The sequence below is a fragment of the Chinchilla lanigera genome, unplaced genomic scaffold, assembly GCF_000276665.1.
Source record: "Chinchilla lanigera isolate Chin_1 unplaced genomic scaffold, ChiLan1.0 scaffold00116, whole genome shotgun sequence".
In the NCBI taxonomy this organism is placed as follows: Eukaryota; Metazoa; Chordata; class Mammalia; order Rodentia; family Chinchillidae; genus Chinchilla; species Chinchilla lanigera.
Genome location: NW_004955517.1, coordinates 2,112,231 through 2,127,062, shown reverse-complemented (window position 1 = coordinate 2,127,062; position 14,832 = coordinate 2,112,231). Strand labels below are relative to the sequence as shown.

The window sequence follows — 14,832 nt, the reverse complement described above, 5'->3', positions numbered from 1 at the left end:
TATATATATATATATATATATATATAATTTATTCCAGATATGATAAATTACCACTTCAAAAATATGTATTGAGGACTAGTTAGGTGTTATAATTGTAGATACTAGGGAAACAGCAGCAAATAAATGCTCCAAATCAGGGACTTGAAGACAGAGGTAACTTAATAGCATTAGCATTAGCAAAAATTTAATCAGCATAAATTGGAATGAATGCACATGACACCAAGTATCCAGATTTTTAGAAACAGCTACATTTTTAAAATTCAGTGAAAGCATATCAAGTACCCACTATGCACCAAGCACTATAGGAGATTTTATGAACCACTTAGAAATATGTGCAAATCTTGTACTCTAATAGATGAACAATAAACAGATAGTTAAAAGAGAGTCTGCTAAGTGTTTTGATATGGAATCTACAAGCTAAATTGTGAGCCCTTAGCAGAAGGAACTGACACAGTGCTTAAAAGAAAAAAAAAACCTACTTGGGAATAAGTGACACAATATCTAAAGCGTAATCACTCAGACACGGATATTAATTAGAGGCGAGTAGCTGACGGAGGCACTAGTCAAATACAAAGCAAGCACATGCAAAAGCCCAGAGCTTAGATAGCACCGTGTTTATGAAACTTCCATCTTCCCCAAACTCCATTTTTTAAAATGATAGTCTGGCCTTGCACTGAGAAGTGAACATAAACCCAGGAAGCCGAGTGCCTTAGCTTCCAAAATTCTTAACATACGCAAAAACCCAGCTTGCAGCTGGTGGAACTTGTCGGAAAAACTGGGAGTTAGGACCAAGGAAGGAAAAAGGTCAGCGGCTTCTGCAGCCACATTTAGGCAAAGGCAGGGGGAGGGTACATAACGGTCTCTGGGTTAAGGAACAATGATGCCAGCCTCTCAGGGATGGAGCTCTGAAAGAAAGGCCTATGCGCAGCTGGAGCCAGAAGGAAAGATTTCTCTGACTAAAGAATCATATGCTGGGAAGGAAAAAAATTTGCTTAGACTTCACCAGTAGAAAGCTCAAGAGGGGTGAGAGGAGCTGATCAACCTCTCCCAGTGGCAAGAGAATACGCCATGTTCCACATGCAGTCACACAGATTTATCTCTAAGGAAATCAGCATGCTTCTTAGCTTCTGATTTCCCCCACAGGAAATAAATTATTTTGTGCTCATTATTAAAAAGGAGAATATCATTGCAGGCAGCAAGATAATGAAGGACAAGACACCTTCCAGAGAGACTCAAGGGGAGCCCGGAATTCCCCTCTGCTGGTCAAAGCTTCCCTCAGTATTGTTATGGCTGTGTCTGGGCGTTCTCCAAAGACACATGCAGTCATGGGGCGGCTTCTAGAGTTTATGATTGATTCATGGTCCAACGTTGGAATTATGGGTGTAAGTGCTACACCCGCCCTGGGGCAGGTAGTTTTCACATAATGTAAAGGAGGAAAGGAGAATGCTTGCTGCTGCCTCTCCCTTGTGCTCTTGCTGCTTTTGCTGTCTTCTGCTGCCATGAACTGTTGCCCTCTGCCATGTGCCACCCTACCTTGGAGCCAGCCAAGTATGGACTGAAACCTCCACAGACTGTGAGCTAAATAAACCTTTCCTTCCTTAATTTTGCGCAGCAGGTATTTTGTCCCAGCAACGAGAGAAAAGTAACCAAGACAAGTATCTACCCGCACCCTCCCAACTATGGGGGTCACATGGCTGCACCTCCCCCGGAAAGCTGCCTGCACTGGCAGTTGCTGCTGCTCACCTGGATGACATGGTCGGTGCCTGGTACTTGCTCAAAGATTTGTCCAGAGCCAACTGGGCCCAAGCTTGGAACATAGTGGATTGTATCAGGAGGCTCATCAAGGTCATGACACAAGAGCTTTGCCACTACTGTGTCCACTGCAATCGCCTCTCTGCCTGTGTACCTGTGTTATTGTTCAAGAACAAAAGCCATTGGAGACTGACATTCTTTTAAAGCAGAACGCTTTTCCCATAAACATCCCTGAACTTGAATAACGCAATTATGGATGCCCTGCTCATCCAGCAAGAAAGATATCAGCTCTGGAGCATCATCCGGGTAACTGCTTCCCAACAGGTTGAGTAACTTTGGTGAAGCTGTCCTCAATTTCTGGAGTGTTCCCTCTCTGTCCCTAGCTGAGCACTTGCTTAGGAGGGGAAGTCAATCGAGGCCACCACTACCATGAAGAAGCCTGAGGGGAAATCAGATCATTCTAGGGACTGTCCGAACCTGCAGCATGTGGACAACATGGCCAAGAGCTATTCCTGTCCATTCCACAGATCCAGAGAGCTTACTGTCATTGCCGTACATCCACCCATCTGCACTGACATCTTGCTGCCCCAAATGCTTGCTCTTAAGCCGTCAGCATCTACGTGCTGCTTAACAGTCAAAATCTCAGAGTTCCCAGCCATTACAAAGCTTCTCTAACCACCCAGGTCCACATGTTCTCCCACTTAAAGATTAGAGCACAGCACCCAGGAAGGACTTACAGTCACAACGTTTTGTGATGTGTGTGTGTGTGTGTGTGTGTGTTGATTTGTTTTACTGTATATGCACTCCTGTTATCATCCTGACAAGATACAACCTCCTTACAGAAAAATGAGCATAGCAAGTACTCATGCCGTCTCCTCAAGGGACGTTAGCACTCCCTGCAGGGTGTGGCTATGTTTTGTTAATCAACTATGACCCTCTTGATGGAATAATAAGGAGGAAAATTTGGAGAAGAGGTGCAGGAGGAGAAGCAGAAAGGATATCAAATCCCAAGCGCAGATGGTACTTTGTCCTTACAAGCAGGCCATGCAGTAGGTACAATTAGCATCTCTATTTGAAAGGTAACTGGCTTCCAATTGAGACCACATGGGTAGTAACTTGCAGGGCTCCATTCTATTTTCCATGAGACAACAGGGGCAATACTCAGGAAACATGGAGTAGCTGCCCTGCGTGTGAGGAAGAGACTCCCCACAGAGGTAGCTTTAAAGACTGAGTGTCAGATAATAAAAGCAGCCTCCCTGAGGGCAATACAAACCCACCGTCCTTCATCCAAATTTCAAAGCCCCAAAGCGCTGAAACTCACATCCTCCTCATCATTTATCTGACCTCACAACCTGACCTGACCTGAAAACACTCTGCATCAAAACTTTACCTAAATAGTCAGGTCTGGATTTGATTCACTTAGAGTGACAGTCACTATCGATTTGAATACAGAGTTCTACTCAGGTCTCACTGGGAAAGTTGCATGATATACGAGATACACAACATTTCACCCCTGATGAAATCAGAAGGGAAAATCCTTATCTTGAAACATATACAAGGCCTGGGCATATAGCTCAGAGGCATAAGCGCCTGCCTGGCAAGCTTAAGGTGCTGAGTTCGATTCCTGGTACCAAAAAAAAAAAAAAGAAAAGAAACATATACAGTGCCAAGGGTTTCAGATACTAGACAATGGAACTTTGATATATACCATTTACATTGTAAATACCATTTACAAAACACTGAGTACTATTGTTAACTCATTTTATAAAGAAAAACTAAAGATCAAAGCAGGAGCATACAGCTAAGAGGGGATAGAACCAGGATTCTAAGCCAGGGCGGTGATTCCAAACCCCAAGCTCTTATCGCTTACTGTCAGATCTTGGAAACCCAGAACCCCATCCTGAGACAGAACAAAAGTCAAGTCGATTTGATGATCAACCACAGGCCAGCTGGGCCAGTAAGTGATAGGACCCAGTGCCTCCTTCCCTCAGTCGGCTCTGAATGTTTGCTCCACCCACCCATCTCAGCTCACCTCATCAGGTACTGGTCACAGAAAGGCGGGTTGTCATTAATGCCATGAACATGGACAGTCACTGGGAGTGCCGCACACCGCCGGTCGTGGTCACAGGCTTTAATGGAGAAGGACTGGACACTCGCAAACCCCTCTCTCTCCGCATCAAGACGAGTGGCCGTGACCACAGTCCCACGCTCTGCAACAAAACACGTCTTGCTCAAGCGGCCCAGGCTGTTGTTTCCAGAATTACTTTGTTACATGTATAGCTATCAAGAAATAAACTCCGAATTATGGCCTAATCACTAGAATTAAGAAGCTGTTTCAAAGTGGAAGCATGATATTTCATTATTGACCCCCCAATATACTATTAATCGTATTATCTTAGTAGCAAAAATAAAATTGTGCTTGGCTTAGGCGATCGGAGAAGACTTTCTAGACGAGGCCTTTGTTTCAGGCTGGAAAACTCGTGTAAGTAAGGAGATGGTGACAAATGAGGGCTCATGCCCGGCAGAGAGAGCACCACAAAGGCAAACACGTGACTGCATCATCTGACTCATACTTTCTTCCTCATGTCCTTTGCCTTAAAAGCCCAGTAAGCGATCTGTGTGATAATTCATGTAAAAAAGGATGGTGGGCTTTTTGGCTGGGGCTCTCCCAGAAGCAGAATCTGAGGTGAGATTTGAGTGCAGTGATTCAAGGCAAAGTGAGGTAGAGAAGAGAAACTGCCAGGAAAAGTGCACCGCCAAGCAAATTTCCTCCATAGCCAGCTAGAGCCTCACATCACGGGGGAAGTCTGGGAGCCGGTGTAGAACAGAGACTCAGAGAGGCCCCATGATAGGGGCAAAGAGCTGGAGTATTTGTACACCAGCCCCAGTCACTGGCCAAGTGCTCCTGAGGGGTAGGTTTTTCTCCAACACCTCTGACCTGCTGTGGGAGCGAGAAGGGGCAGCCAGTGGTAAGCCTCCAGATAACATGTCGGGCAAAGAAATGCTGGTACTGGCAGGTGGAGGTCAGGCTGGCTGCCCTGAAGTGTCACGCCTGGGGAGATGTGAGTGTGACAGTGGCAGCATCTGCAGCAGTGGGTGAACCTGCATATGTGCACTCCACGGCCACCTTTCCTCACTTCCGCCTCAGAAGAAGCCTCAGATACCACATACTCGGTCCCCCCCCCCCAGCCTCAGCCACAGCCAATTGGATGAGGAATAAATGACCAACTCCACAACATCCAACTTGATTTTCTCTCACAAAAGCGTAGGCCGGAAGCAAAGAGAAGAGTTGAGCTAGGTCTGAGATGAACTCGACGGGTAGTAAAGTCGAAGGCTAAGGCCACCATTTTGTAGCGAAGGCCACCATTTTGTAGAGCACCACTTGTAAGGTCAGGGGTGAACAAAGAAGAGATCTTGCAGGGAGCTGTGGAACAGAGCAGTGTGAAGTGTCTAGCATGTGCTTCATGTTGGGGCCTTGGAAATCAGGAAACAGTCTGCGGCAGAAACATGCACAGAAACCTACGCCTGCAGCCACGTGAGGTAAGACAGCCTGCCGAGAGCACGTTTCACCTACCTTCATCAGCTGCGAAGTAAACATTCCAAGGATCAAGTTCAAAGGTTAAATCTCCCAAGGCATCTTCGTCGTCTGCCTGGCACATTCCGATGGTTTTCCCAATCGGGATTTCTTCATCCAGTGTGATGTCAACTTTCTTGTGAAGAGTCGAGTTTATAGAAGCAACACTCAAGACAGCATTTTCAATGTTGAATAAGCTTGTTTTGAAAGAAAAGGCTGTGTCATTTGCTTGCTATCTTTCCTATACTTTTGGGGGTGTAGAAAAGAGTTCCTTTAGTTAGTTTCTGAGTAAGGCAGCCAGCTAGGAGAAACAGAGTGAGGTGACCAGCCATACGGATAAAAATTAAGATTAGAGAATAAACTTGGGCTTTGAATGAAGAATGAATTTCCTCAGGCAGCATGGAAGATATTCCAACCCTTGCTCCTTACTAAGATCCTGAATTTCAAGGAAATTACAACGCAAATTAACTGGATCTTTCTGAGCTCCCAATTTCCTGTAAACCCCACGCCTCCACGAACCAGGTAAAAAGCCTGAGTCCCGTTTTGTCACTTTACATCCACAGAGCCATTTGTGGTAGGGGAGCACAGAATGACTGAGTGACTCCTGTGCTCTGTTTGTCCACAATTAGCTCTAGATCCGAGGGCCTGTGGACACCCCATTTGGGATCTCTCCTGGAAATCCAGGCCCTGTTCTCCTTCTCCTTATTTCCAATAAAAACTCTCCTAACTTCTTCCTTTGGCTCAAGAAGTCATTCCTGGGCATTTGTATCCATGGTGTCAGTGTTTACAGAGTAGAAGGTTTGGGAAAATATCATTAATAATGATACTACTAGCTAACTAATTTATTGAGCACTTACTTGCAGTCCAAAATCTGGGTTCTTTCCTTTACCCCTAGGAAGAATGTACCTTTTTTGTCCCCATCTTGCAGGTGAGGAAACTAAGAATTTAAGAAATTAAGTAACTTTCAGAGGTAAATATCAAGATGGCTGGGAGAGGATTTGACCCCAAGATCGTTTTGCTCTACAACCTATTCCTCAATAACCGCCTTCTTTTCCTTCTATAGTAGAAAGCAGCTTTCTGGAATTGCTGATGTTCAGCAGGCTTTCATGATTGTCACTCCCTGGAGACACTTTTGGCTAGAGTCCCCTAAGAAGGGAGCGAGAGACAAGGCAGATGTCAGGAACACACCTCACTAATACCACCTCATTCTATTGTATTCTCAATACACTGTATATTTTTATAAACTATTCTGCTTTTGATTTGAAAGGAAGCCTTTTCTCTGGAATTCTACATCTGAAGTGGCTGTTCACACCTTACATGCTTACTTTCCTTCTCACAAAAAAGAAGGGGAAAAAAGATTACATTTTCAAATTTAATTTTTAAGGTTAAACTAAAATCATAGGGTTTATGTTTTATGTCCTTACCTGCAGGTCAGAGTGGGATTCTTATTGTTGACATTGATGAGGAAAATCTTTAGATTTCCAGCAGCAAACAGTCCTCCAGGATCCACCACTTTAATAACCAGTGAAAAACTAAAAGTACAGCCACAAGAAAGACAGTAAAATTATATAGTAACAATAAGCCCTCACAGAAATACAGGCGACTGGGCTTACCTGCTTACGATAATTGATTCATCTGATAAAACATCTGTCATGCCAGTTATTTCAGTGGTTAGAAATGGCTAACACTTCGTTAAAAAACAAATTGGTCATATGAATTGAAAGGACACACCAGGGGCTAGGGATTTAGCTTAGCAGCACAGCGCCTGCCGGGCAAGCGCAAGGTCTTGAGTTCAATTCCCAGTACCGGAAAAAAAAAAGAAAGAAAAGACAGGCCAAGCCTTAGAAAAGTCTGTTATTATTACTGAAAAAAGACTGTGCGAAGATGTTAAGTATACTTCAAAACAACTACATGTAAATAACTGTGGGAAATATCGGGATGGTTAGGTGATGAACAGGTTTTAATTTTAGCAAAGGTGCACCTGGGTTTGCAGACTAAGAGACGCAATGAGGAAAACGAATGTTCCTTCACTGAAAGATGAGCGATCACCCCCCACCAGCGGTGTTCTCTCATGATGAAGCCTCCGAACTTTCCCGGCACTGTCCAGGTTAAAGAAGCACTGAAGTTATCCATCCCAGGGAACTCCCCCGCCCACGGCAAACTGGTAGGAAGAAAACATTCTATCTTAACTGATAAAATTAGATATACTACTAATTGAGACCAAAATGACTGTTTGCCTTCTAATAGTGGTAAAAAGTAAAAGTTTTCAATTTTCCTCTTATTTCATAATTTTTTCTACAATAAATTAATTATTTATGAGACACACTGTTGACAAAAACCACAGTAAATCCACTTTTAGGAATAAAATATTTTAAAAATTAACACTGGGAAGATTGGAGTACAAGCACAACAGCAATGAGGGGTGGGCGGCGTTCGCAGCCCGGAGCCGCTCAGCTTCCGGTCCGTCTCCGAGTGTGGAGAGTTGACCAGCAGAGGTGCAGAAGCAGTGAACCTCCCTGACTCTGTCTTCAGGATTTGAACAAGAGATTTCACGGCTCCTGTGACTCCTTTCAAGGGAGATGGACAGGAATCAGCGAGGCAACCCGAAATCCCCTTTATTCTCACTTAAAGTTCTGCTCGGTGACCCTGGAAGCTCTGGAGCTAGGAAAGAAGGAAATTGCGGAATGCTGTGCTCTCAGTGGAACTCCAGTGAGGACACACCAGAGCTTTAGCCAAACAGCTCTTTATTCTGGTCTGCAACTGGGTCTTCGATTTTCCAGGGCCAGCTCCTGTGATTCAGAGATGCTAAGAAAAGGAGAAGCTTTTATTTTCACTTACGAAGAGAAAAGTTCATCTCTTCAACTCTCATTAGTGACTTTTTTTTCATTTGTGAACAGATCATCTTATGATTTCTAAGTGTCTTGAATGTATGCAGTCTCTGTTCCATGAGGTATAGGAGACCGAAAAGAAAACCCAGCTATGATGGACATTAGCCATTACTGCCAGAGATGTTAATAAGATCAGATGATTCAAAGAATTATTTGACAAAGGTTAGAGAAGTTGGGGACCAAGGAAAATGAATAAAGATTTTGGTGACTTCTGCTCCCAAATCGTAGGAAGATAGTACAGGTCAAGGCACTCTTCTGCTAATTTTACAAGGTTGGAGAAAACAAAAAGCACATTTTTTTTTCATGCTGTCCTGTGAATCTGTCTCAGGGAAAGGTGATTTCTATTATGTGTGTGCACCTAGTCTTTGTGGGGCCTTTGCTACTAATGATGCCCTCTCAGGATCCACTCCATTCTTGATTTATAATACAGAAGGATCTCTTAGGTTCGGGAGCAACTTGATTGGAACGTCTTCAATGTCCGTTTCCCTCTCCTATGCAGCTCTTTGATGCAAAACTTACAACTGAAAAGGGTGGTCCTAAAAACCATTACAAAAATAAAAATAGTAACCTGAACCAGTGGTTACCCACCTGGCACCTGTGGAGAAAATAAAGAGATAATGTCCGAGCACTAACATGGTAAAGATGCTGAGAATCGTGAATGAATCTTGTGTGGCTCGCATCCAGAGAGAAGTCCCTGCCCACTTCCCCTGCAGGTCCCAAGTGTCACCAAGGTGATAATAATCATGACACTTCACTGAAAAAACCAAGTGACAGGGACAGGGCCCCAGCAGCCAAGTCCATCACCCAAGCCAGCACTGGTGAGATTGTCCATTACGTTCTGATATCACTTTTAAGGCGATGCCAAAAGCTCCTGCATTCTGGGAGCACATTAAGACCAACTAGGAGGAAAGAGGGCAGTGGGAACCGAAGGGCCCACATTTCCAGTGAAAACCCAGCAGCAGTATTTACCTTCTACTTTCACTCTCAAAGTCGAAGACGGTCGTTGTGGAAATTGTTCCGGTGCTGTCAATGGCGAAGCCAGAGCCCTCCGGGGAAATGAAGTACTGTTGATCAGACAGAAGGGAGAAAGCAGAACATTGCAGACATTGTTAAGTCCCTGGCAAGGTTCCTCACCTCTCCGGGAGCCAAGCCTCAATCCCTCCGCCCCTGGGCCGGTCACCCCTATTGCCCCGCAGGTTAAAGAAGGCCACAACATGCTTGCCACTTGCGTTCCTGACGAGAGTGATGAAGACACGAATGATGAAATTACACGCCACTCAACTGACTTCAAGATGAACAACCTGCCCTTAACTATGAAGCATGAATTAGCCTCATCTCTTACACCAGCACTGCACCCACAGCTAGAGGTGAAGAAAAGAAGTCACATGTCGAGAAACAGTGTGATGAGAGCTTGGGGGCTGATTTGTTTGACTGTTGAGGGTGAGGATGTGTTGTTTGGGGTTGGGGATGTCAAACTGCTGTAAAAGGGTAACCATTAAATACTGCAAGGCCATCTGTCCATCTGATATTTGTATATGCAGATAATATTTTATTAAATTGCTTGTCTTAATTCATCAGTGGCTTTCACTCATGCTACCCTTTAGTTATTCTGTTAAATGGTTCAAATATGTTAAGTTTTAATTCTCACCACTCTACATCATAGGAACTGATATTATCCCATCTCACAGATAGGAATACTGAAGATTAGGGAATTCAAGTGATTTGCCCAAAGCCAGAGAGCTGAGCTGTTAGTCACTCCACATATTGCTTTTCTGCTCTCTCAGGCGAAATTCTTGTTGAAAAGAACAGATGAGATCAGGGTTTCTAATGTACACAAGAATCAAGTGATTAGAAAAAGCCAGGGCAAAAATCTATGAGAGGATTAATATCAGGAGTTAATTATACCAAGCAGTACTGACTTAATAATTGTGTACATCCAGAGATAATTTAATAGAGAAGATTAAACCCAGAAGGGTTACAAAGCAACCTAAAAATCATTTAGAGAAGTTAGTGACCTTTAAATGTATTGATTTTCTGATGAATCATGGTGTTCTGATTAATTTTAACTCATACCTTCCATTTCTACACATATAAATAAGATGGAATTGATTTATGCTATTTCTGTAGAACAATGTAGAACGTTAGCTTTCAGGAACTCTGGGAAATCCGTCATATACGTACTTTTAGGGCAAACATGGGAATAACAGTGCCTGCTTTAGGGGAGGAGAATGAAGGATGCTTGGTGGTTAAATCATCTGACAGTATTCACAATCTCTAGATCTGGTTATCTATAAACATTATGATTTTTTAAAACCACCCATACTTCTGTTTGTAGCCACTCAAAATTTGGAATTCAGAATCGAATTTCAGTGTTGTACAGTTGTCACCAATTGTTTGGAAATAATGCACGTTGGAAAGCTGCATTTAATGAGGCTTAATTTTTCACAAAATGAGATACTCATTTAAAAAAAATGAATACTGCTGGTATGAGCAACACCTTGTGATGTTCAGAGAAGGTGTGGCTGTTGCTAGGCAGCCAGCCAAAGCCATCACTGGGAGGAGCCCTGGTCCAGCAGTCCAAGGGGCTAGCCGTTAACACTCTAGAGCCAGACAACTTAGGGTTGCTGTTGTAAGGGTTTGTTTTTTCCTTGATCCCATTTATCTGTAGTGATACCATCAAGAAGAACTATTCTGGCTATGAAAACAACAGAGGCAGCCCAGTCCCCATGTCAGTGTGAGAGCAGGTTACGGGGAAGATAGCGGCAGGAGAACCTGCGGCCCTTCTACGTGGGCTCCCTTCCAGAACCCACCGCAGTCCTTTCTCAAAAAGGCCTCCCATGACTATTTGCTCTCGGGGCTGTTTGGGAATCAGAAAAGTCAGAGCCCAAACTTCAGGCCAGCCACAATGAGGAGAATCACAGAACCACGAGCTCGCCTTCCTCAAAGGGCACAGGAGTGTGCCTGACGCTGCTACTTTCAGGGGCAGCTTTCAACTGTGAAAAGAACTAGTTACTCTGAGCGTGTGCTCAGCATTTTTCATGAATTGCCTCACTTAAGTCTGGAGATTATCTCACCCAGTACACAAATGCTATGACTTGTGCACTGCTCTTGGCTCTGTCTTACAGGGGAGGGAGCTGAGGTTTACAAATGTTAAGGAAATGGCCCAAGAAAGTATAGCTGGTGAGCATTAAGTCACCAGACCCAAGACACCCAGAGCCACTATGTAACACTGCCCTGCTCATGGGAGATCTTCCCGAGAGAAAAGCAGTATGTCTTTCTGAGATTAAAACATTGCAGCTTAACTAATTTTTAAATGTTTCAGGTGGGGATTAAAGAATCTGTGTGGGTGGAAATACAGTTACAAAACAGGTCCACATCACTGTTTACAGAGGGGAAGGGAGGGAAGAAAAAAGAGCAAAGGGAAGCAAGAAGGAGGGGAGAGCAAATAGACTAGAGTGCAGACCTGTGAGAAGCTTCATGTCTGGAAGTCGAGCACAGATCAGTAAACCAGGGTAGAAAACCAGAAAGAACAGTAAGAAAGAGAAGAACCAAGAGTGTTTATTATCACACGCAGATAATACTGATAACATCACGTTGAGATAATCAGTAATATCCGATTAACTAACTTTCACTGAGTGCTATTTGCCAAGTGCTACATGTGTCACCTCCTTTAGTCATCATAATAACCTTCAGGTAGGTCCCATAAATTTAAGATTTGAGGTGCACAGAGGTAGTGTGACTTTACCAGGATCATGGAGCCAGAAAGCCACACAGCCCACATTTTAATGTAAGAGCTGAACTGTAGCTCGAGCTGCTGTACTGATACACTATCTCATTTCCACTCAGGGAAGTATTGTCTTAAGCAGAATTAGTATGAAGTATGATCTGGGTTGATTTTTTTTTCTAATGGCAAACTATTCTGTGATATTTTTAGAGCAAAAACACTAGCTAATCACTAATCATCTACAATCTACACACCTTTCTGCTGGAGAGATACACTTTTGAGAAAGTAGTTTTGAACTATGCAACAGATATAATTCTAGGCTAGACATTATCTACTTTAGTGTAGTTTATAGTTTCATTGTAGAGTTATGCAGAAAGTTAGAGTATTTCACCTTGGATATTTTCTAAAGAAGCATTTGCCCTTAGAAAATGTGAGCTTCCTCCATGACATCCTGGTACCTTACTCCAGAGTATGGGATCACTGCCTTACACTCACTTCGTAAACAATAGGGCGGGCTTTCTAAGCCGTACTTCCAGTGGGCTACAGGAGGCCTCCTTCTTCCGCATACAAAGCTCTTTGCACTTCTGATGCACTGTCGAAATAACCAGCTAAAGTTAGAGAACTTGGGCTGATGTTTTATACCTAGTTTGTAGCTTGGCCCAGTAGCCTTAGTTTTTAATGTGTGTCTTAGGGGATCCCCAGAAACAGATCTTGAGATGAGTATTTGTGTGCAAGTGATGCCAGGAAATGTTTCCAGAAAAACTGGTGAGGGACAGAAAAGGGAAGTGGTCAAACCAAGGTGCTACCTCAAGTCCCCTAGGAGGTTCCACCCTGATGCTGAGGGGGTTCGGGGACGTTTATTACGCCTCAGAGGAGAGCCGCCAAAGCCATTCACTGGCTAAGGGCTCCGCAGGGCGATGGAAACTCCCAGGACACCTGACTCTTTCAAACCACAAGAGCCACACAAAATCCCGCTGGGGTGGTGCACACCCGTAATCCCAGCACTCTGGGAGGCTGGGATTCAATCCCAGCCTGGGCAACTTAGTGACTTAGAGCCTCCCTCAAAATTTAAAAAAAAAAATTAATCACTTACCAGGCAAATTATTTAATCCCAGGATGACCAAAATTTGCATATTTTTCATTAATTTTTATAATAGAGCAGGAAATACAAAAATGGCAATTTTATCTAATTTATTCAATAATTTTTCTATGTGCGGTATATCTTAAAACATTCAATACACAGTGCGTTACGAACTAGACAGTGGTCTCTGCTCTCCTTCTCAGTACCTTGTGCGTTATCATTTCTCTTTGCCCAATGCGCTTCACGCTGTCGGGCTGGCCCTTCCCTTTTTCTGTGAGCGGGGTAATCTCAGCGAAGTGCCTCCCCACTGAAGGTAACAGGGAGGACATCAACGACGGCTGTCCCGGCTGGCATTTAGCTAGCCCGCGTTTTTCAATTATTTGGTCTGTTAGACCTAATCTGAATTGTAAATGATGTTCAGAACCCCCTTGTTTTAACTAAATACCAAATGAGCTCTATATTGTTTGGTCTAGAAGGTGCATGAATATTCTACAGTAATATTTTCCTTACTTTTTGATTATAGGATCGCTTGCTAGATGTTGGTCAACTCTGTCAACACCACCCATGGAATTATTACCGTCATCGACACTACTGGAATTTTTTAGCTTCGTTTCCTCTTTCAGGTTCTGTCATTCGGGTACTATAAATAGTTGACAATAAGGAGCTGTGTTTTTGTCTTTCTATCCCCTAACAGACTTTTCCTCGGACACGCTAGCATCTCTCTGGCCTCGGTTTTCTCTTTTGCGGATGTTTTGATGCTTCCTTCCTATACAGCCTCAGGGTCCCACATGTGTCCATTTTGTATTGTAAAAGAACATCACGGGCTTCTAGAGAAGTATAAAAATTATAACTAATGCACTTACAATAATAGTTTTTATAGATTTTAGCACAAAATTACAGGTTATTTTTCACAAATAAGATAAACACAAATTAGTAAAAGAAAATAACCAGAACTTATTATTATTATTATTACATTTTACTAGAAACAAACATCAAAGGTGAATACAATATTCTAAATAAAAAGGAATATAAAAATAGTCTATATAAAAAATAAACAGACGTAGGAGTGTGTCTCCTGCACACAAGATTCAACTGGTGAAATGACACCTGTCCAAGCAATGCCAGGGGGAATCAGTACATAAAAAAATGCACTGTCCAAGTGACACTCGAGATAAACTCCTAAGTGGTTCAAAAGAGCTGAGGATGTAGCTCAGTGTGAAGGCTGTGGGTTCAGTCTTCGGAACTGCAAAAGTAAAATAAAATAAAAATAAAACACACAAAGACAGCCTGAAAATGGTAGAAGCAATTGGGCTGCATTTCAACTCTGAATGGATTGGGTAGGGCTAACCTAAACCTTGTGTGGAGAAGAAAGTGAGGTCAGGTTAGAGAAGGTCTGTGTTCAATGAGTGATGTCTGCTGCGAGCAAGGCGGAGGACATCACATTCCTTGAGGGAACTTAGAAATCTAAGGTACCATTAGAATGCCCAAATATCTTTTTAAAAACACTGACTCCTAGGCCTACTTCCAGAAATTTCTGGCTTAACTGGTCGGAGGAAGGGCCCTGGCATCTGTGTTTGTGGGAAGAATCCCACATGATTCCACTGTTACAGTGGGAGTGAAGAACCATGCTGACTCTCAGCATGAATTGCCATGCTGTTTCTCAGTTGTCCTGGAAATGGTTTCAGAAAAACCTTTAAAAACTAAAATAAATCCTCCTAAAAATAAATATTTTACTATAACTCCTTTCTCAGCCTCACAACGTTTTTGTGAGAGTGATGGCTCTGCATAGGCTGATCGACACCAGGACTTCAGG

The 14,832-nt window shown here is 43.3% G+C and overlaps 1 protein-coding gene across 2 annotated transcripts in view; it reads right to left on the bottom strand.

Annotated features, from left to right (window-relative positions):
- The window catches only part of LOC102021163 (cadherin-related family member 3), an 87,474-nt gene that overhangs the window by 25,302 nt on the left and 47,340 nt on the right, over positions 1 to 14,832 (bottom strand). For both annotated transcript variants that reach the window (XM_005409033.2, XM_005409034.2), the window contains exons 5-9: positions 9,184 to 9,278; positions 6,751 to 6,858; positions 5,327 to 5,523; positions 3,785 to 3,962; positions 1,744 to 1,906 (exon numbers count right to left, since the gene is read on the bottom strand). In XM_005409033.2, coding sequence (XP_005409090.2) covers positions 1,744 to 1,906; positions 3,785 to 3,962; positions 5,327 to 5,523; positions 6,751 to 6,858; positions 9,184 to 9,278 — 741 coding nt within the window. The remainder of the gene's footprint in view (positions 1 to 1,743; positions 1,907 to 3,784; positions 3,963 to 5,326; positions 5,524 to 6,750; positions 6,859 to 9,183; positions 9,279 to 14,832) is intronic.